Source organism: Dermochelys coriacea, chromosome 4, assembly GCF_009764565.3.
Source record: "Dermochelys coriacea isolate rDerCor1 chromosome 4, rDerCor1.pri.v4, whole genome shotgun sequence".
Lineage (NCBI taxonomy): Eukaryota > Metazoa > Chordata > Testudines > Dermochelyidae > Dermochelys > Dermochelys coriacea.
The window spans coordinates 86,752,403-86,776,276 of NC_050071.1; the positions used below are offsets into that span (position 1 = coordinate 86,752,403).

General features: G+C 39.6%; 1 protein-coding gene across 3 annotated transcripts in view; it reads left to right on the plus strand.

Moving 5' to 3' along the window:
* MTUS1 (microtubule associated scaffold protein 1) overlaps window positions 1-23,874 on the plus strand; it is a 158,229-nt gene that overhangs the window by 51,718 nt on the left and 82,637 nt on the right. Inside the window, exons 3-4 of one of the 3 annotated variants that reach the window (XM_038398534.2) lie at window positions 10,647-10,652; window positions 13,894-13,929. The exons of 1 other annotated variant lie outside the window; for it this stretch is intronic. In XM_038398534.2, coding sequence (XP_038254462.1) covers window positions 10,647-10,652; window positions 13,894-13,929 — 42 coding nt within the window. Of the gene's footprint in view, window positions 1-2,783; window positions 3,245-10,646; window positions 10,653-13,893; window positions 13,930-23,874 lie in introns of those variants that run through there. One more of the 3 variants, XM_043513704.1, reaches the window with a different exon arrangement.

Here is a 23,874-nt window from a genome sequence, read left to right on the forward strand (position 1 = left end):
TTATCACTTGAGACTTTATCTTGAATATTCAGTTTCAGAAGACTTGATGACAAATCACAGCTAACAGAAGCCTTATTTGCTTCGACATCAGCTAGATATCACCAGCTAGGTTTACATAACACTAATAACTTGTTTGCAAGTTAAGTGTAAGTGATGGCTTTTTAGTGAACCTGTGCTCTTTCCTTTCCCAATTTGTGTCTGTGTGTGTGTGGGTTTTTGTTTTTTTTTTGTTTTTAAAGCAGGGTTAACTGGAACACAGTTGAGAGATTTCAGAGTAGCAGCCGTGTTAGTCTGTATTCGCAAAAAGAAAAGGCGTACTTGTGGCACCTTAGAGACTAACAAATTTATTAGAGCATAAGCTTTCGTGAGCTACAGCTCACTTCATCGGATGCATTTGGTGGAAAATACAGAGGGGAGATTGATATACACACAGAGAGAACATGAAACAATGGGCTTTATCATACATACTTTAAGGAGAAAAGGAGTACTTGTGGCACCTTAGAGGCTAACAAATTTATTAGAGCATAAGCTTTCGTGAGCTACAGCTCTTTCCCCATGTTATTTCTCCCCCCCCCACCCCACCCCCCACTGTTCCTCAGATATTCTTGTTAACTGATGGAAATAGCCTACCTTGCTTGTCACCATGAAAGGTTTTCCTCCTTTTCTCCCCCTGCTGCTGGTGATGGCTTATTTTAAGTGATCACTCTCCTTACAGTAAAAAGAAAAGGAGTACTTGTGGCACCTTAGAGAATAACAAATTTATTAGAGCATAGAGGATGATGAGCTGTAGCTCACGAAAGCTTATGCTCTAATAAATTTGTTAGTCTCTAAGGTGCCACAAGTACTACAGTTGAGAGAAAATTTGCCCGGCTCTACTACAGTTGAGGTGGTGTTGGTAGGGCCTAGCCCTGTTAGTCTCTAATGACTCTACCCAGGAAAAACAGAAGCAAGACTTGCTGGTATCTCGGCTGTCCACCTCAAGTCAGCAGCCCTGTTCCATTTTAAAGGCTTCTTTCTTCTTGCATACTTTCTTTGCACCTTTTTTCTGTGTTTGGTTTCATCCCCTTTGGTTTTACCCTCTGCTGTCCCGTACTTTTTTTCTCATCGTGTGTCCTGCTATATTTTGCTCCCTATCCCTGGATAGCAGAGGGCTGCTCAGTAATCCTCATGGCTACCCTTGGATGTAGACTGTGCACGTTCTTGTCACAAAATTCCTTCTCTGTGTTCCTTGCAAGTGGAAGGTGACCAGTGTGAATCTAGTATTCAGCAGCATGCATTTTTAGAATTCATGTTCATATAAAAATGTGCTGTTGCAAAAGGAAACTGACAGTCGGGGTCCAAAACACCCCAAAAGGAGAACAGGGGTGTTGAACCCCTAAAGAATATGCAGTTGAATCAACTGATTGTACAATGTTGTTGTACTATAACAATAACTACAATGTTGTTGTACTATAAGAGTGTATTGAGCCATGTCTTCTTGTAAAATCCGGTGACATGCTGATTAATATAATTGTGAAATGTATGGATTAACACTCTATAAGGAATTATGGATACTTACTGATACTATGCTTTTAAAGTCGGTGATCAAACAAGAGAAACCGGTTTTCTCCCAGACAGCTACCATCCCACCTATTTCCTTGTCTCTAACATAAATTAAGCAATCCAAGCCCTATTTACATAGGAGTCAATAAGGGATTGGAAATCAACAGGAAGAGAACAGCAACGAGTCATGCAGACTCTGGGGACAAAACAGTGAGTTTGGAGAAATACAAGCAAAAAAGCTATTTTGGCATCCATCTCTTAAGGGACAAAGAGGCCATTGCTCTTGAAATCTGTGAAAGGTGCATCCTTCAGCCATGTGGGCTGAGGATGCTGAAAACTGATTGTGAGAAATTGCCTGAGAGCAGTAGTCTAATCTGTTAAATTTTAGGCACAAAACAAAAATAAAACATGCTTTCTTGTTTCTATTATCCTGGCTTCCTAGTAAATCCTGTTGGACTACAGTTCTCTGCTTTCTAGCTTTCAACTCCAGATTTTAAAAAAAAAATTTTTTTGTTTTGGCTATGTTACAGTCCTAGAAATCTAGGATGTCATTTCTTTCTACTTAAAGGTAGAATGATTTAATAACTTGCATCATAAATGAGTGGGGAAAAATATAAACCTTTTGGGTCATTTAAGTACATACTGAGACAGCATGTTGCGCAGGGACTTGCATAACGGTGGTTTACAGTAGTGTTTGAATCAATCAGTTATAAGATTACAGCTGAATCTAGAAATACTGGTTTCTTGCTGAAGTCCAGAGCATGTCATAATACTAAATTAAGATTAGTACTTCCTTGATCTTATCCCAGTACACTGAAATGTGCAGGGCCACAAAATTGAATGATACTTATGAGCCTTCTAAATATGAAACTTTGTACAGAATAGCATTATTTTCTGTGGACTTGTAAGGACTTAAATATGGATGTAGTGGTATGTTCAATATATGTTAAAGAAGCTTTCTGTTAGAAAACTTTAAATATAATTAAAGTAAGTTGTTGGGGTAAATTCAAGTCAGTTAGAAAATTGTCAGAACGGAATCAGAATTAGATGAATGAAACAAATCTTGATTATATTGAGGGGGGAGGAGAACTAAAATATGCCTCCAGGAATATTAAAGTAATTTTCTCCTTAACAGTCTCTGAAGAACAATTGCATGATCTGTGACAAGATTGGGTGATATTCAGCTTGGAGACCACCCACTTTCCTCTCCTCCTCCTGCTAGGTCTTCATTCCCATTGAGTCCCGTAACAGATTAAGCATGAACAATGTGATGTAATTCAGAGGCTGCTGGTCTCCTGAATCACTAAGAGGAGGTTTTATTCTGAGGCAAGCTTTGTTTCTGCAACATCTGGTGGGGAGAGAGGCTGCCAGCAGCATTTGCATTGTGGATTTCTTTCTCACGTTCTTATTTTGTCTGTGGATATGGAATAACTGTGAAGGAATGAGGGATATTTGTTTTCTAGTCTTGTTTTCCTTGCCAAGTATAGCTTGGCCTCAATCAGTGGTGAATTAAAATATATAGTATGTGACAGTATATGGAGGCTGTTTCTTGCTTGTCTGTCTTCCAATCGCTCTGAAGACATGTTATGGTCTCCGAAATTTTCCTTATCCAACATGCGTGTGCGACTGACTGCAAAGGGACTGCTCCGAAACCTTCGACTTCCTTCTGGGTATAGGAAAAGCACAGTTATATTTCATACAGGTTTGTATTTTTAAATCTTGTACTTAGTGTGTGCCTTGGAGACATCTTGTTTACCTCAGCAGCTGTCTATTAATAATTAAAATATATTCTGGGCAAGAAACATTTCATTTTTCACAGAAACCTAAAGCTCTTATAGAAATCAAGTCCTAGTTTATAAAAGTGGACAGTTTGATCTTGGATTTCTTGTGTGGGGGTCTGTGTTTGTGTTTGACCTGCTCATCTGGAAAACATGTATTGTATTTGTTTATGGAGTGCTGAATTGGAATTGACACCTTTTTCCAGGTCCAGAAATAGAATCTGAAAATGGATCACCATTAAGCATCTTTTTAGTATTTTTATATTATGGGTAGATACATACTGTGATATTTTCCCTTCTCTGCCCCTTGAAGGGGGGATTAGGGAGTAAATAATCATATTGTATAGCTTTTTCTTGAGGGTTATGTAACTTTGCCTGACTACAATGTATCTTAATATCCCTGTTATATATAAAAATAATTCATGATTTGTAAGCAGGGAGAGTAAATTTCTTCCTTAAAGAAAATCCTTTTTAATTTTAGCCCTAATATCAATGTGATTGGAAGTACAAATGTTTTTCTTTCATATGACTCTAGCTACAATATATTGTAGCAAAAATATTTTAATATGTTTTAAAGGAATGCAATCTGATTTGTCTTCAGTGAATTTTTTCCTAAGCATCAAGTTGCATGTTTTTATCTAGTAAATATATAAATTATTATGGATGCAGTTGGGTTTTTTGTGTGAAATTCCTTTTGTGGAATACTTTTGCCTGGCTAATATAGACCCCATATATAGCAATTGTAAAGTTTAAAAAAAAAAAACCCACCAAAACACAAAAAAACAAACAAACAAAAACAACAACAAAAAATAAATGTTCTCCCACCCCCACTTTGTCTGACATATGTTCTCTCCTCTCCTTCTTCCCCTCCAAACGCAAGTTTGTGCAGCTGCCCGTGTCTAGTTTTGCCTCGCAGGCATCTCCTTTCTCTCTTGGCCACCACTCATCTCTTCTAACATCTCATGGAATCTCTAGGTCTCCTTGACAGGCCATTTACCTCTACTAGTCACTGTTTTCTCATCTCTCCTGGCATTTTGTATGTCTGCTTACATTTTATCATGGCCTCTTTCCTCCTCCTATCAGTCTTCTGGCAAGTTAATGTCTGTCTCTCAGCTCCCACTTAATGTTAAAAAGGGTTAGGAGGTTGAATGCAACATAGAATCTCCAAGCAGACTTTCAGCTGTGTAATATAACCTGTAAGATAACTTTTAATGTAACCTGATGTTGCAAAACTCTTTATGGATAAATCTCCATATTTATTCCACTTATCTGAATGTTACTAACACTCTGTCTTCACACACAGCATGTCTCAGGAAGTACAGGTCTAGCAATAATGCAAGAAATCACAGTCAATCTTAAATTTATTCTTTATTGGTTACCTGAATTTATATATTTTAAAATAGTAAAATTATACTTAAGGCCCTTTGTTAGTGGTTTTTACCTTTCTCCCCCCATGAAAACTTCCTGGGTTTTACAAAAGGTATTTGTTTTTTACTGTTTTTTTTTTAACCTGAATTTTGGGATTCTTTCTTGTGATCAAGAAAATCCAATAGATTATATTAATTAGATGTATTTATATTAATAAATTAGACTAAGTGTAAATGTAAGGCTGTCCCTTAAAGTAAGGCACTGTAGTGTAAGATATTCTTACACATGTACAAATGCAAGTGTACATACTATTAATGTAGACTTTAAATACACATTTTTGTTGCTTTTTTCTCTCTTCCTGTCCCCCAGTATTACCCCTGGTATTTACCCAAATAACTGAGTTATTTTTGCACTGATTTTCACTAGCTTTTTTAATAAATACCAATAAATTCCCAGGAAACATTAAACAAAAATAAAGGGCCTTGAATATACCCAGTGAATCTATAGTTGTATATAATATTAATCAGTTTAAATTTCCAGTATCATATTGCAATCTTAAACAAAAAAAAACTTGCATTGTTAACATTAAGTGGACATCTGAATAAAATCTGCCTTCAGATATTCCTGTTCATAAAAAGTATTGAATACAGTACATGAAATATATTGCTGACCACAAGTCCCAGTTATACAAACATCCCTATAAAGAGGTTCTGGCTGGCTGTCTTTCATGCTTTCAGGTATGACCCACAGCCCTTGAAATGGTAGTCAAAGTTCAGCTAGACCATGCTTCTCACTTTTCTCATCTCTTGTCACGTCAGTGCTTCTGAACAAACAGCAGAGCATATAACTGCACCAGCAAAGAGGGTGACCAGTGCTGAATATATGTTAAACTAGGTCACGTTCAATACTGGGTAGTAGTATATACGTTCATCGGCATTTTACCTCTGTTAACACAGCATAATATTTTGACAATTTTATGTTTTTATGTAACTTGAAAGCAGATAAAACTCAGGTGTGGGGCACTTACCCTGAATTAAGGGTGACAAAGTAATAAAATTCATGCACATGATCATGCTATACATAACACTGATGTTTCAGATCATCAGGAATAAGCATATTTATACTGCTGTAGCATCAGCAAGCATGTCTCTTAACACAGTGATTTCATTGCATTTAAAAAAAAATGTAGCATCCTCCCTGGGTCTCGCAGCATGCCCAAGTGATCACGCTATATTTTTATAGTGTGGACTCTGTTTTAATAGAGATTATCTTGGACCCCTCCCAGTTGTAATTGCATATATGGCTTTCCTTCCTTTTCATGAGTATAACATTCTTGTGACAGATATGCTAATAATTTATACAGCTGTAGTAATAAAGTAATATATTTAATATGATTTAGCAGATTGAAAATAAAGGAGACAGTACCAGCTGACATGCCACATCTTCACAGACCACTAGCAGTTCACAGAACAGATTCAGAACCTCTGGGAAAATAGGTTTCAGAGTAGCAGCCGTGTTAGTCTGTATTCGCAAAAAGAAAAGGAGTACTTGTGGCACCTTAGAGACTAACAAATTTATTTGAGCATAAGCTTTCGTGAGCTACAGCTCACTTCGTCGGATGCATTTGGTGGAAAATACAGAGGGGAATTTTCTGTATTTTCCACTAAATGCATCCGACGAAGTGAGCTGTAGCTCACGAAAGCTTATGCTCAAATTTTAGTCTCTAAGGTGCCACAAGTACTCCTTTTCTTTCTGGGAAAATAGGATTTAACTTCTGTCATGAGGAATGGTATCAGAACTTACAGATTTATAATGTTCTATTTTCATCCTCATTTGTGAAAGTCTCAAAGCAAGCCATTGGTGGGGTTTTTTTACAGTATGTATACATACTGTAGATAAGTTAGAGATAATGTGAAGTTTACATACAGTGACCTTTTAAAAAAAAATCATCCTTGAGTTCCCTCCCTCAGTCATTCTTATTAAAATAAGTCAGATAGTTAGCGTATTCAATCTTAAATAATTGCAAAAAAATCTTAATCAGCATGTGTAAGTGAAGAGGAGTTAAATGTGAATCATCATTTTGATATTTCATTAATTAAGAGACAAACATACTTTCTATATTACTGAACTGTTTAAGAACGTGTTTAACCAAAACAGTGAATAGAAGGGATCTTAAGTACTTAATAGTCTTCATGCATGATTGGTATGACGGATTAGATCAGCGTGTCTGGATGGCTGTCACCTTAAGAATGTTGGAGAAAGACAGTCTTGGACCATACATATATTCTCTTTCCTTTTTTACAGAACCATACAAAGCAGTACATTTGACAAAAGGACCTAATTATGGTAACTGAGAGCAAAACTACAGTGGTTTGCAGTGCCATAATTTTTGAAGGATTGTGGGTAAAACTACTTAGTTTCTTGTATTATTCATATACTTTGAGTCTCACAAAACAAAATCTTAGTATCCTGCTTTTTGGCTTGCTTTTAAAAAAAAAAAAAAAAGGTGAGAAATAAAGGGTAGCTATGTGGCTGACTACTTGACCTGGAAACATGACTTCTCATATCAAGACAGCCAATGCACAGTCATATCATGACAAGAATTTCAGACCGTTGTAACCCCAAAAACCTTTCCCCCTCAAACTCTAAAATAATTGGACAAATCAATACAGACCTAGCACCTTTTAAATCAGGCAGAGACCATTTGTTCATACAACCTAGTTTTTAAGACCGCTCATCAAGTGGTCCATGTGAGGTGGGAATCTATCAAATTGTTAAAGGTAATAAAGCAGTGCCTTCAAAGCACAATAACGCACATTTTCCAGAAGGCTCATACCTTGGAATTGCCACTTAATCTGAATATTTTCTTAAAATCAACTTTCCTATAGTACTGTTCTTTTTAGAAATAACTAAAACACAGACTAGTCAAATAACTGCAAAGTCATTTGATATAGTAGCAGGGAGCTAAAAATGCCTTTGAAACTGTTACAAGAAATTAACTAAATCCAAAAGTCTACCAGAGACCGATTTAGTTTAATATAGCAGAAATGATGCAACGTGTACATAATGATAAATATTCATTTCACAAGACAAGGAAAAATTGAAAAACAGAATACCACTCTAGCAGTAACTATAGAGCAAAATCTTCAGTGTAATCAGCATGACATATTTATTTGAACTTAAAAGCTAGTATAGCAGATTCCAAACTATTGTCATACACATCTGTTTCAGAGTGACTCAACCATATTTATTGGCACTGTATTGGGTAAAAATCCTATGGAAACAAATACTAGTTATTCTTAAAACTGGTATTTTGTAGTCTATTCTGTAATGACAAAAAAGCACAAGGGTAACTTTTATGGTGAAATCTTTTCAGCACTACAGATAACTGCCAGTTCTGATAATCTGTTTTGGCAACCATACAGAACCAGTCCTTTAATTTCAATCCCAAATGCTTGAATTAAAAGGACGATAAAACTTGACGTTATCTGTTATATGCCTATTTTAACTTCCATCCATACCTTCAAATTACCTTTAAATCTATGCTTAGTCAGTTTAAGGTAATCAGAAACCACCCCCTCATCTACTCTGACCTTCTGTGTATCTCAGGCCACCAACAGCACCTGCACATTAAATCAAAATTTGACCAAAATATTACAGCCCACAGGAGACTTTTATGTGCTTACACGCAGAGAATGGGGGGGAAAAATGTGTGATGCCCTGCAGTGGCAGAGAATTGGGTATTTCTAAATCAGACAGTCCCAGCAAGTGACCTGTGCTCCATGCTGCAGAGGAAGGGGGGAAAAGACCCCTCAAGATTACCAACAATCTCATCTGGGGGTGAACTTCTTCCTTACCTCCCCTTACATGGGGCGATCAGTTGGATCCTGAGTATGTGAACAAGAACCAGCCAGCCAAGCAGTTGAAAGAGTGCTCAGCGCACTGGCTCCAGGTATGGCCATCTCGGATCCTTCAGAAAAAACCCAGAATACATGAGAAGGCAGGGGGAGGGGAGGAATCCCTGCCTGACTGCTAGAGGTGACCCAACCTGATTTCCTAACAAGATGCCTAAACATGAAGTGACTTAATCAGTTACTTATTTCATATAAAATACCTGATTTCATTTTCCTTTTTAAGAATTCAATAGCTGACATGAATGCTCCATTTAAGCTTGAGGTTTAATCACGGTAAACTGAATTGAAAGCTTTGCATAGTGTTGGGAGGGCTGGTAGCTATCCCATTAGCTGTCACCTATAGATTTATCCTCAAGTGGTAGAGGCCTGTGATGTTGGAGTTATAAGTTCATGACCATTTCCATTGACAGCTGTGGCTTGTTATGAAGAGGAGCTGACCCCTTTCCATAATACTTAAGATTAAAGCCACCTTCCCATTTTAAGGCTGACTTTTTTGTTTCTCTCTACTCCCCCAAAGGAAACTCCAAGATTTGCCAAATTACTCTTCTTGCTTTTCCTGCCCACTTTGAGTGCCTCTCCCATTTTGGCAGTGGGAGAAGGTGCCCAGGTATGTTGGAGATGAGATCACGGAAGAAGAGTTTTACCTGCCAAAGGGATATATAGGCCATTTGACACTCTCTCTCATAAATCTGCTCAAATTCCTGTACTTACACTAGCTGTAAAGTGGGGGATAATGCATGTCTGTGTAAAATTATTAGAAGGCTATAGAAAAAAGCACTAAGTGCATTACTAGCTGCGTTTTTAGATGGGATAACTAAAGCAGAGAGATGTTCAGTTGCTTATCAGGAAGGCACTGTGGTCTAGTTTGGGATGTTGGCTGTGGAACAAATGACAGTGGGTTCTAGTCTGTCACTTAATGGGTCATGATTTTTAGTACTTCACCAATATTGGAATGAAGCAAAGTTGTCATACGTCTGGCTAACTTAACTTAACTTCAGATGTGATGTGTGCATCTCCATTATGGATTGAATGAGATGAAGATCCACAGGCGCCACAATTAATTATCAGCAACACTCAGACCTTTAACTTAGCAATATGTGATGTGCCAAATTTTAAAAATGTTTTATTTACCTGCATAAGGAAACATGAAATATTTAAAAGAAAATAGCTACTAAAGCAAGGCAATAGTTCATAGTCAAGTATGACTTACTGAGTAAATAAAAGTACAAAAATTATTTTTCTTATCACAAGATCCTTAATTATGACTCAACAAATATTCACCCATAATCTCAAAATACAATGTTTCATAAAGAATGTAATTATGTATAGGATAATGACACACATTGGTCAGCCTTAAATGCAAGCCCCCCATAGTTGGTGGTTTAGGTGAGGCTCTGGGGCTTTTATTTGAGGAGGAAGAATTGGGGTTTTGAGAGAGCAGAGATGGGTTAATTTAAATATGCGGCCCCTTTTTGTATGTGGCACGATTGGTTTGTTGCTGTGGCTCTTAGTTGGGTTGTATTTTTAATTATCTATGAAGTACTCCTGAAGCATTCTTTGAAATCAAAGTAAAAAGTTAATAAAACTGATATTTTGCACTCTACTTCCTAAAAGAGTAACTTAGGTGCTAAAATCAGGAAAAGAAAAATACATAAAGCTCCAGTAATCTGTGGATTCTAATTAGGTTTATTGTGCACCCCAAAATGCTTTTGTTTCGTTGATATAAACAATATATATGTGTGTTTAAGCAGTACAAGATTATTATATAACTCTAAGTTTCCTTGCTTTCTAGCATTTGGATTTTGTAACAGAGCAGTAACACCACCACTTAGCAATCTTAATGGCTTTTAAATAAAGGCTTTTAAAATTTTCGGATTCAAACCTTGGTCATGCCAGTCGTGAAATCCGTTCAAGTGAGCCTGGTATCAAATGGCAGATGACTTTTGGTAATAGGAAAACAAAGCATTTCTATTAATCATTTCATTAGTTCATTCTTCATCGGATGAATGGATTGGGACCATATGAATCATTACTTTGGTTACAGGTCCATGTCACTTGGTAAGTGCAAGAATCACTGGTGTTGTAGATCAATGTCATTCATTGGGTACAGAAATTATATTGCAACCTGGAAAAGAACACCCATCCCTCATCATTGAAGAACATCAAGGGGGACGGGGACGGGAGGGTATTGGTCTTGTAGTCTATTTTTTAATGCCTCTGGGTAGACAAGGTGCCAAAGCTCAAAATGTCTTCATGTGGACCTTCACCAAATACGCTGTATAGCAGTCATTATGGGGTAAGGTGACCTAAGACGGCTTTGGCATGGCAACAGATTTTGCAAGTTGGACTCTTTTGGAAGAGGTAAAGAGAATCAAAATTGCTTATGCTTTGGAGACTGGAGTAATCAACCTGGCTGATTTCCAGTTAGTGGTTCACAGAAGTCAGATGTCCATTCTGATTTAGTCCAGTTGCCTTTGATAGCTGACAAAAGTTTTGTTAATATTTGTGACCTGTGGCTGAGATGGAAGCAATCTTATTTCATTAGTTCCCATTCATTTCTCTGTTGTGAAATAGTCACATTGGGTCAACTGTTAAACTGTTCTGAGGGCACTGGTCTTTCATGTGTGGTTATACAGGGTTCTGTGCTACATCTTTTCAATTCAGCGTGTATGAGGCTACTAGAGGAGATACTGTTGACACTGCAGCATGATTGATTGGATGGATGGAGTGGTCTGTCTGTCAGAATGACCTGCAGATCTAGGTTCTGCTTTGGTCAGACCTAGATGATGCATAATTAGATGGCAGAAAAACATATTTAAAATATTCATCAAAGCAAATGAAGAGAATTGTCACATTTTGTGACGTTAGTACTATCAGGCTAACTTAAATTGTGACCCCAGGATGTCCCTATGCCAATTGTCAGAGGGCAAAGGAGAATGTAGGGGTGCAGGGATCCCCTGGGTTCACCAAAAGAACAATCTCTGAAGCCTATGTCACATGGGTAGTCATAATCATTGTAAGATGTGTATATGGAAAATGTGAGCAGAGGTGTGAGTCTGTATATTCTTTGAGTGATGCCACATGTCCATTCCAGTGTAGGTGTGTGTGCACACTTGTCAGAGGTCTTTCCCCTTAGATGATACCCATCGGAGTGGCACAAGCACGTATTGCATGCAGGCATAAAGGGTGGAGCTGCTCCTGATCCTCTTCTCAGGTCTTTCCTAGCAGCTCTGACAATTGTTGGAGCTCCCTTTCCTTGCTTCTGCAAGTCTTGTGGTCTACTGTGTAAATAGTGCCTTTTAGTTTCTGTATGGTTGGTTAGTGTAGTTTTAAAATTTGTTGGTGTGGCTCTGGCACCCAAACTGGCTACTGGCCCCGGTACAGGAGATGTGCTGCATGCTGTAGGTTTTGAGCCCTGCCACTCTTGTGGTTAAGCAATGCCATCAGCAATCCTCACCCCAGCTGCCTTCAGTGCATGGGGGAGGCTCATGTAAGTGACAGATGTAGCATCTGTAAGGGCTTTAAGCCCTGTTCAAAAGGACATGGCAGTCTGACGTGGATATCTCCTCCTGTAATTGCCTCTCCGTGCTCCATCTGAACAATCTACCTCAGACTAGGTACCGAACACCTTTGCATCAATTAGGGCTTTTCAACGTTTAAAATGCTGTAGTGGTGCCAGGGTTCTCCCATTGGTGTAGATATTCCACCTCTGAATATGGACAAGTTGTTAAGGAGGCGTATAAAATAGCACAAGAATGTAGGAACAAAATCAGAAAGGCTAAGGCACAAAATGAGTTGCACCTAGCATGGGATATAAAAGGCAAAAATAAATTTGTTTTTTAAATACACTAGGAGTAAGAGAGAGACTAAGGAAAGTGTAGGCCCTCTACTGGTGGGGAAGGAGAGCTAAATAATGAATGAAAGCCTCAAGAAAGCTGAGGTGTTTAGTGCCAGGTTTGCTTCAGCCTTCACTAAAAAGGTGACCAGATACTCAACATGATTAATATTAATAAGGCGGCAAGAATGCAAGTCACAGTAGGGAAGTAACAGGTTAAAGACTATTTATGATAAGTTAGATGTATTCAAATTGGTGGGGCCTGATGAAATTCATCCTAGGGGACTTAGTGAACTCGCTGAAGAAATCTTGAAACCATTAGCAACTATCTTTGAGAACTCCTGGATGACAGGTGAGGTCCCAGAAGACTGGGAGAAGGGCAAACAATAGTACCTATCTTTGCACAGGGAAACAAAAAGGATCTGAGGAACTATGAACCACTCAGCCTAACTTTGGTACATGGAAAGATACTTGAACAAATCATTAAGCAACCAGTTTGTAAGTGCCTGGAGGATAAAGGGGTTATAAGGAATAGCCAGCATGGATTTGTCAAGAACAAATCTTGCCAAACCAACCTCATTTTCCTCTGACCCGGCTACTCGCTGTGACATTGTGGGGTGCAATCCAGACCAGTAAGTGTTTATCACTTGCCATGTAACCCTGGGTGCCTTAAATGCCTCAAATGTGCGGTCTCCTGTTTTGTGCAGCCCTGGTTCAGCACCTACCTACAACACTGAGAGCCCCGCTGTAGTCCTCATCCATTACATGATGCAGGGGTGACCCCAGAACCCTTTCCTGATGAACTTTCAGAAGTTAAGTTTGCTGTTCCCTTTGAAGAAACAGTACATCAGCTGCTTACCACCTTACTGTAATTCACAAACACTCTATTTTAATCAAAGTACTGGGTTGGTTTATAGTAAAAATTAAAACAAGCTTATTAATCAGAAGTAATAGGTTAAGTGATGCCAAATAAAATGAATCAAGGTTAAAAAGATTTACAAACAGACAAAATTAACAATACACTTAAGACTAAAACCTAATTTCAGCCAATTACTATCTTTCCCTAAGCAGGTTTCTCACCTATAATTGATTTCCAGACACTTCAGTCCCTTTGGTTGAAGGACCAATCTTTCTGTAGTTGCAAGAGGTCTGGCCTCTTTAGTCCCCCAAATAATGGATAACTTTGGGGTTCACCACCTCTCCCTTATAGTCAAGTAAACCACTGAAAAACATATCATTCATTGACCTTGGTTCAAGAGGCAGAAAAGCTTCTGGGGATGCAGTTTCCATCCCCCATCAAGATTGTGATAATCTTTCCCACTTGGTCTCCTGATGACTTTCTTTACCTTGCATGTAAACATATCTTCATTGTCTCTGCCTGTTGACCAGGTTTGTCAGATAAATGTATACAGTCTTTTGTTATCTAAACATGCTGACTTCCCAAGTAACTTATAAGCTTTGAAGGTTCTGTTTACCACACATGTAAATTGCAGTGCCATTGTCACTGGTCAACCCTACTTTATTTGTATTCAAGACCTGGAGAGACCTGTTTTCAAATACAGACTTTAAAACATAATATCAGAGAACATCCATAACTCCATGTATAGTATTAATACATTTTACAATGATATTAATAACCAGTGTTCTTTTTTTCCAGTGATATTACATGACACCAATGAATTGAGATACTCTCAAGCCAGCTGAAACTCATGGCTAGATACTAGGAAGCCACATGCCCTCTGGCCTTGGGATGCTGTTAGAGTCAGACTGGCCTAGTGGATAGTGGTGGTGGAGAGCAGTAGATGTGATATATCTTGATTTTTTTTTTTTTTTTGACACAGTTTCACAAGAAATTCTCAAGTATACTAGGGAAATGCTTTTTAAAGAGAGCTTTACATTTTAAGTTTGTGGTACAGATGATGACCCTGAAGAGAGAGGTCCAAATTCTCCTTCCTTCTTCTCTCACCAGAAGAGTCAAGCTTGGTTTAGGGTGGGCTACTGTCCTAGGAGGAATTTCCCTGCCAAGATCCTACAACTGTACTTGTTTTTTTGGTTCTGCAGCCTTGCTTTGTGAAGGGAAATGGACAGTGGATCTGTGCGGTTGCCTTCGCAATATGGCTCCCAGCACATACCTTCCTTTCACTAGACTTCACTTTGTGGGAATGTCTGCAACCCTTTCATGAGCTCCACAGTTTCTGCCCCAGTACAGCATGAATGCAGGAACCCTGCATGGATGGCATGTGGCCCTAATGAAATAAAGAAGAGTACAAGATATTTTTAAATCTAAAAAGATGAAGCCTCCTGCTCAAATTAGCAATATGAATGTTCACAAAAAGAGAAAACTCACCTTAAATAACCTAGTTTGAATCTGTTGGAGGTGTTTAATTACCATTGCTATTTATAAATCTTCCATTCGTTGCAGTACCTTGTCAAGTGACATCTGACACTGGTAGTACAGGAGTCTCTAAGCTTATGAATAATCTTCCATCCTGCTTTAAAACAGACGCCTTAATTTTTAATTCCTTTTCAGTCTTCTATGGCCAGTTGTCCATTATTGCATGCTATTTCTGATATAAACATCATAAGTAAAGTGTTCAGAAAGTATTTGTGTGAACACTGAATTATTTTTATGAAAGTAAAATCTGGGGAAATGGCAAGTTCTCATTTCAATTAGGGAGGAAATAGGAAAACTGGAGCATCTGAATTGACATACTGTTTTTAGTGAAATTCTGTAGTAAAAGGTCTCTAATCTAAATTTGATGAAAAATCTTAGCTAAGTTTTATATAAAAATTTTAAGTAGAAAAACAAAGGAGTTGTGATTGTCATGCTTATTAGGTAACCTCATCTTCCTTCACCTTGTCTTTAAGCTTGCAGGCATCTCAAGTGCACCTCCTTTTTTTTTCTCCCCCCCCATTTGATTTAGTGCCAATATCAGAAAACCATTTAAAAAATCTCTGTCTAGTCCAGAGATGGGCAAACTTCTTGTTCTGAGGGCCACCTGTGGGTATGGAAATTGTATGGCGGGCCATGAATGCTCATGAAATTGGGGGTTGGGTTGCAGGAGGGTGAGAGGGCTCTGGCTGGGGGTGTGGGCTCTGAGGTGGGGCTGGGGATGAGGGGTTGGGGGTTCAGAAGGGTGCTCCAGGATGGGACTTGAGGGGTTCGGAAGGCAGGAGGGGGATTGGGCTGGGGCAGGGGATTGGGGCACGGGAGGGGGGCAGGGGTGAAGGCTCCGGGCGGCGCTTACCTCAAGCACCTTACAGAGACAGTGGCATGTCCCCCTCCGGTTCCTACCTGGAGATGCGGCCGGGCAGCTCTGTGCTCCACCCTGTCCACAGGCGCTGCTCCTGAATCTCCCCTTGGCTGTGGTTCCCGGCCAATGGGAGCTGCAGGGGTGGCACTTGGGGCGGGGGCAGTGTGCAGACCCCCCTGGCTGTCCCTATGTGTAGGAGCTGTGCAGAGGACATGCCGCTGCTTCTGGGAGCAGTGCAGAGTATGGCAAGACCCCGGCTGGAGCACCAAAGTGGGAGGGATTGTTAGGGAGTTGGGGAACTTCCCCTATGCAGACCCTGGCTGACCCCAGCTTCTCCCATTCAGTCAGGCACATCTGCCCTGTCCATATGTGTCCCTGTACCCCGCACCCATTCCACCTCCACTCAGCCACTCCTACTCCCCCATCCCATGTGTCCCTGCCCCCATTGTCCCTGCATCCCCACTCAGCACCCTTGCCCTGATGTGGCCCTGCACCCCCACTCCCATTCACCCCTGCCACAGTCTGTCCCACCCACTAGCTCTTCTGAACCCCAGTCCACTTTGACCGCAGCAGCTCCATGTGCCCTGCTCTCTGTACCCCCCCACCCCCAGTAGCTTTATGCCTCCTCACCTGGCCCTGTGGGCAGGATGCTGTGAGGAACACAGTCTCTCATCCTCTGTATTGGCTGCTGACTGCTATATCTGGTGAGTCAGATGCTTCTATTCTGGTGTCATAGCATCTCCTGGTGGGCAAAATGCATAACTGCAGCACCTCGCCAGCAGAATGTATTTTCTATAGAGAGAAAAAAATCTGCTGGGGACATGAATTTTGTGTGAGTACAGTGGCGCAGAATTCCTGCAGGAGTAAGGGCAAATGTTGAAAGTAGTGTGTGCATGTAGGAGGGAGAGGATGGGTCTCCCATGGCTGTATAATATACAGGGCACTGTGCTGTGTCAACTTGGCAAGACATTTCAGAGGGCTCTTTTGTGTCACTATTAGACCACATTCAGCAGAGAGTAATTAAAAATAATGGTCATGGAAGGTTCTGAAGACATCCCCAAAGAGAAATGCTTGTTCATTTGTAACCTGGAGAATACTTCTGGTGTATCATAACAGGAAATACAGAAATTTTTTCCTGTAGCTACAAAATAGTGGGTGTCAGTAATTGTATAGTAATTTTTGTGTGCTTCTTTTTTTTTTAAAGGAGAACTTCATTGCCCCCCTTTTAGAACTGGCACCTGGCTTTTGAGACCCTATTTTCTGTAAATCTGTATTAAATACTGACATTTTCCTTCTTCCCAACATACTCTCATTAGGCCAGCGTTGAAGACTGACTGAGTTCACTTAGTTGACTTTCTAGCCAGCAGCAATAGAAGTGGTGCTATTAAGACAGGGTGTGTGGAAGAAAAACGTAATCTTGTTCCGTTGTCCAGAAATTAGCATGATAACCTGGAGGCATGCTCTAAAATACTTTTTCTTAAAGTACATTTATGGAAGCTCATTCAATTATGGGTTTTTTCCAAACAAATGATACTGCTGCCTGAAAGATACTGTGTGCTTGTATCCCTAAGCAGTCAATGAAGAATGAAATTTGAGATAACTTAAATTTTAAGTCCCTAGCTGAAAGACTGCACTTCAAATTAAATATTCACTTTAGATTGTGAAATGGGAGCATGTGATGTTACATTTTACTCTGATATAATTTTACTGAGGGAGAAACTTAACTTCCTCTGTGTAAATGCTTCCAGACACTGAAACTACGCAAGAGGGGGAATATGCTTAAAATAAAAGGGGGGAAAAGAAGCCCCACAAACTTAAAATGCTAGGTAACTTCTCTGTAGCTTGAATTCCTCTGAAAGACAAATAGTGTTAATGTAAATACTACCAAGAGCACTCTTTATGGGGATCAAATCAAAAAGGCATCACAGTATTTAAGGTTTCAGAGTAGCGGCCGTGTTAGTCTGTATTCGCATCCATCCGATGAAGTGAGCTGTAGCTCACGAAAGCTTATGCTCTAATAAATTTGTTAGTCTCTAAGGTGCCACAAGTACTCCTTTTCTTTTTACAGTATTTAAGATTTGCATATGAGGGGGTCTTTCTATGTTGCTATCAAAGCTGTGGCATATCTTTTCTTCTGTTTGGACATTTATAGAAGTTGTTACAAGATGGGCACTGAAGGCAAAAGTATGATCTTTCCAACACTGAAACTTAGTGAGCTTCAGACTTGAGATGGTGTTTCACATGTGGAGCACAATCTCGCCATCATGAAGATTAAGTTCCTTAAATTTCTTAATTTAGTGCTGCCAGATGAATAACCACAGAGACTGAAATCCGCTAGTTATGTACAGGATAAGTATACTATGTCACAGAATGGCTGGCCCCTGTAACTGAAGCAGGTCCAGCTCCCCTGAGTCAGAGCAGGGGCTCTAATTTGGCAAGGCAGCACCTGGAGACTGAGAGGTCAGGGGGAAACCCATTGAGTGAGAATCCAGGTGGGAGTCCATCAAGAGACTGGAGGAGGTCTTTGGGGAAAGCTGCAGAGACAATTGGAAAGATTTCTACAAGTCTTCACTGGGAAGAGAGAACAATTGGCTAGGAGACTGTATGTTTAGGACCTGAGAGAAGGCTGAAGGTACGAGAGCAACAAGAGGAATCTGCTGGCTGGCGTCCCCAAGCCAGATACCTAGGGCTGAAGGCCAAGAGAAGCAAAGGAGAGAGTTGCCTGCTGGCTCTGAGCCAGAGTCGGGGGCCTCAGAGGGCTGAAGGCAGGGGAGTGGTGGAGGAATTTACTTGCTGACACATCCCAGTACCGGAGAGCTGGATGCAGAGGAACCATGAGAGGGCCAGTGAGAGTGAGGGATGCTCCCAACAGAGAGGGCTATGGGGGTTTCTGCTGGGAAGTGCAGTGTTGCTTTCCAGTTCGAAGGGATAGGTTGGCTGTTCTGGTACGGAACAGTAGAGAGCTGTAGTGGAGAGCTGGGGCACGGTGAGGGATATCGGGATGTATGTTGCATCTACTGTTTGGAGTATGCTGGGGGAAATCTGGACTATAGTTTTGGGACTTTTGTAATTAACTGCACAAGGTCTCTTTACCCACAGAAAGAGTCTGGACTATTGCTGGGGAGACTAAAGAAGGGAAACTGAGGCAGGTGCCACGGCCTGCTTCAGGGGAGGTTTCCTTATATTATCCTTCAAATGTGCTGCAGCAGTTACCTGGATGTGAGAGAGTTCATTCCCGGTCTAGGTGAAGTCATTAATTTCTGCTGTAACTGCCAACAAGGGTGTCAGTTGTGGTATGGTGGCATTGGGGATATGAACATCTGCTCACAGGGAACTCAACTGACTACCCAGCTCATTCTATATTGGCTACTGAGCAGCCATCAGATAGTAGTAACTGGCCGATCTGACCAATATAGAACAGATTTTAATTAGCAACTGGTGCCTTTTGGATGTTACTGTGTTACAAATAATGTTGAAATAATACTAGCAATTCAGGGTTACCTAGTCTTCAGATTTTAAGAGTTCTGTGTTAGGTTCTGCAACAAATCTTGTCACTAGCTAAATGGGAGAAACTGTATTTGCTGTATCTGACTTATTTCCCACCCAAAAGTTTTATCATGCCTGCATCCTTACTGTTGCGTGTTCAAAAATGTTAGTTTTAATCTATAGTCTAAGTAGGTCTGTTGTAGACTATATACCCCAGTAATTTCTCCTGGCTTGTCCCTGAAAGATCACACAAGGGCTGTGTAAGCAAAAGGGAGACTATTTTTAGCAAACTACTTTTCATTCTGAAATTGCAGCAAACTGCATCAGTGTGAGTATGTGGGATTGAAGCTTCTGGTCCTGATATGAAGCACAATATCTACATAATGGGAGGTTTCTTAATGTGTTTAACTGTAATGCTTCTGGTACTCTTTCAAACATTTTCACTTACAAATGAGGAAATTGCTCCTTAGCTTTTGAAGCAACCTCTCTAGAACTGACTTGCATGCATGCAACCATAAGTCTCTAGTGTAGGTTGTCTTTGAATGCACCGTGTATTGTAAACTAGGAAGCTGAAATTGGGGATATAATCTTGGCACCACCTAATACAATGATTTAAAATATGGTTCAAGTGTCTGTAGACCCGTCAAATTCTCAACCTATATATACTTTAGGACTTCCAGTGTGTTCTATATACAACGGGCCAAATTTTAAGTCCAGTGGCAATTATTCCAATAATTCAACATTACCCAACTGCACTAGCATGATTTAAATAACTAATGGATTTAAAGGACTTGAAGAAAATAACCAGCAATGTCTGGTTATAGTAATACTTTGGCTCAATTAAGTCTTTGATCATCCCAAGTAGCTGTGGGTACGGTTTAAGAAATGGTGTTGGTGATAACCTCAGATTATTTTAGCTTTTTGACCACAGTGGTACTTGCGCAGCCCTCTGCAAACCCTTGGGCCTTACACAGGGTCTCTTTCAAAAACTTTGGGCAGTTCAGACGAGCTTGAGGCAAATGTCAGAACTTGTGGATGTATGATTAAATTGAGTGAACAAATCTTCTGAGTTACATTGTTTGTTAATCCATTAACTAAACATTGGTCATGTTGGAAGAATTGCTTCCCATTAAATTAGTGCTTGGCATAGTTACTTAAATTCTGTTCAAATGTCTCACTAAGGAGAATTATTAAGACTGTTTGTCCTGTTGAACTTTTTCCAGCCTTCACTTTATTTGGGAGTGAATCCAGTCTTGACCTGGGGTACTTATTTTTTTCATATTTCTGTTCTGTCAGTAGTTCACGTCTACTTGATTGTAACACAGGAAGGGGAGGAAAAAAAGTGTGGAAATAGATTAATATGCATTATCCAATATGATCTTAAATTTCTTAAAACCTAAGGTTTTTTTTTCTTTTGGGAAAGGTTTAATTTAAATGTGGAGATTTAACATCTGCTGCTGATTAGCTCTTCCACAAAATTGTTCAGCCATCAGAGAATCCAGGATCAGAAGAGACCCTGAGAGGCCAGCCAGTCCAGTCTCCTGCACCTACAGCAAGACCAAGCATTATCTACCCGTCCCCAACAGGTGTTTGTCTAACCTGCTCTTAAAAATCTCCAATGATGGAGATTCCACAACCTCTCTGTGCTTTACACCACACCATCATTGTCTCTCCTCGATACCCTTAAGTGCATACGTGCATGTATCCAGAATATTTTTTTGTCATTTGGCAGGCATTGCAAGTATTGAGTGTAGCATGTTCACTAAGGCACACATCTATTATAGAATACTCGCACAATTGTTTTTCTCTTTAATGTGAGCCAGTGAAGTTTTGATTAAATTGGTAGGTGTTGCTTCTCCTAATACATGGCAAATACTATCCCATACTGTCAGTGTGAATTCTGGAGTGTTTTCTAGGTCATGAAGATGTACCCCTACAACAGTTTTCTTATTGAATCAGTGGTCTCAAAACTCCTTACACAGTCTGTCTTCATCCAGTTGAAGAGTGACAGATTGCTCCTCCATTGTGGACCAACAGCTTGGTGGACAACAAGTGGTTCCCACATCACAGTTTAAAACCTGCTTCTATAGAAGAAAATTACAACGCTTGTTCTGTTTTGTTTTCCTGCATAACCATTTTAAATCTCATAATAAATGTTATCTTATATTGGAAACAGAACTCTGTGTACACAGCCAGATCTGTGTCAATATAACGGATGGATTCTAATTCCAGGCTGACATGACTTGTAACAGTAAAATAAATCCTGTCTCCTCCCCTACTTTAAACAGAGGTGTGTACTATTTTACGGCTCAAGAGCAGATGTTGGATTTTTATCCTTGTGAACAAACTACAGCATTTTACACCATCAACTTTCGTTTAAAAACTTCAAAATCAAATTTATGCCATGCCTAGAGAACACTTCCTCCTATGTTTATATATCCTTTTGTACAAATTGAAAATCTTTCAAACTGTTTTAATTTAGTTGCCAATTATCTCTGTAGATTTCGTCCACACTTATTGTTGTAGACTTATTTCAGAAATCCATTCTGGACCTCTAACAGCTAGAATCAATTTCAATTCTAGCTGTTACAGGTCCAGAATGGATTTTTGAAGTAGGTGTAGTACAATAATTAAAACTATAAAATCAGCCTGTCCTGCCCGCCTCCTTTCCTTTTCTAAGGTAGGCACATAGACTATTTGCCATGGGCATAATATAGCAATCTAGAAAAGTACCAAGCTGGGTTTTGCTTATAGTATTTTTTAAAACATCTTAATTACCTAAATAGGCAAGTAATTGTCTGCTGTATTAGTTGCACCTTCCAAATCCAAATCTGGACACCCTTTTTAGGTGCCTGTAAAACATGGTTTATAAAGACTATCCCTTCAAATTGTTCAACAGACAAGGCAAAGTCTCCGTTTCTAAGGTTTTTCTGGATTTCTATTCTACTAATACTACCAGCAGTGATAGCATTGATGGAAGCTCTTACTGTAGACAAAGCAGTGGCCTCTGGCTTCTTAGCATTGTGTTCTGCTTGTCGGAGGAGTAGTGGTGACAGTAAAACAAGCTTTCATGGTTACTGGTAGAGCTATACCAATTATAGGAGGAGCTGGAAGTTGGGGAAGAATGTCTAGTGTATCTAAAGACTGAGTGCAGATTCTAATGAACTCTGTTCCTCTTCAAAATGGTGTAGGAAGGGAATGTCCAGGAGTTGGAGTAGTGGGGTTGGAGTCTTCAGATCTTATTCCCAGTTCTGTTACTGACTTTTATGTTTGGAAAATTACTTATCCTATTGGCCTTGGGTTACCCCAATTTTAAATGTAGTTAAACTATCTCTGTAAAGGTGGAAGTAAAGCACAGTGTAACTTTTTAAAACCATACGTGTTACAGCAAGAGTTTAGAAACTTGGGTAGGAACAAGAAGAACATGAAACAGAGAGCCAAACCACAAATAATCATGCAACCCTGAGATTTTGACTTTCAATTAACACTAGAATGGAAATAAATTCAATGAGTAAAGCAGAGAAAAAGGGGCATGGAAACCATGTGATGGAAGAAGAGTTCCAGTGATATAGATTGAGAAATGTTAAAGTTCAGGAAACTAACACTTTTGGAAGTGCTGATGAGACTTAATTATAGCAGCTCAGAAGCCCACTTCTATAGAAGTAATACCATCATAAAGCCACAATGAAAAAACTTAATTTTTGGAAAAGACAGACTAACACAAATCGTATTGAGTAGGGGCCCAAGTGGGGAATGCTGAGGCTTTATTCAACAACTAATTTAAGGAAGTAAAATGTGCTGGTACCCAACTCCTAGAATGATGTCTGGTCCCCTCATGCAGGTGAGGAAGCAGAAGTTGGGAGACACTGCACTCTGACATCATTCTAGGAGTTGTAATGTCAACAAATTATTTATACTCACACACACTTAGTGAATATTCTGCTGGCGCCAATACCTTGCTGCCTGAGGTAGCTTCCTATTTTCTGTATGACTGAGCCAGCCTTGACAGGTGGTCTATTCCTATGGTGTTCCCCTATCGCAATCTGCCAGGAAGCCAAGACCATCACACCCTAGGGCAAAGGAGACTCTGCCTACCAAGAGTTATTGCTGTTAATGACAGAGTCTGAAAAGAGCAATAAATATTTACTTTAGATTATTTTTCAGCCCATTATTTCCAGTAGTTTTGGTAAGAGGATCCATTACAGAATTGAAACTGTGAAGGAGGACTGAGTTTTCTGAGCACTTTTAATCCTTAGTCAAGTAATGTAACCTTTCAGCCTAAAAGTTGAGTGAAATTTGGACAATGGAAATTGCTGCTAGAGGTGACCAACAAATGACTACTATAATAGGGTCTTCATTTGAATGCTTTTTGCCATCATCTTATTTAATTCCATTATGATGCAAAAAGAATGATTGAGAGTAACACAGCCTAAGGAATGATGCTTCCCATAGTAACAGTAGACTTGATTTATGTATGGTGTCTTGTGTGAACAAAATGGAAAGGCTGATAAAAGTTGTGTGGCAACATATTATGGTGTGTTTGTAAATGCTTTTATGTTTAGCTTCTGAATGGCCCGCAAAGATTTCCAGACGTTGATTATTTCGTTGCTGGAAGAGATGAACCAACTAACTTGAATATCCAGAGTTGACAGTGCAACAGTGAGTAATTGGAATTGCCATATGAAATGTAGGTGGTA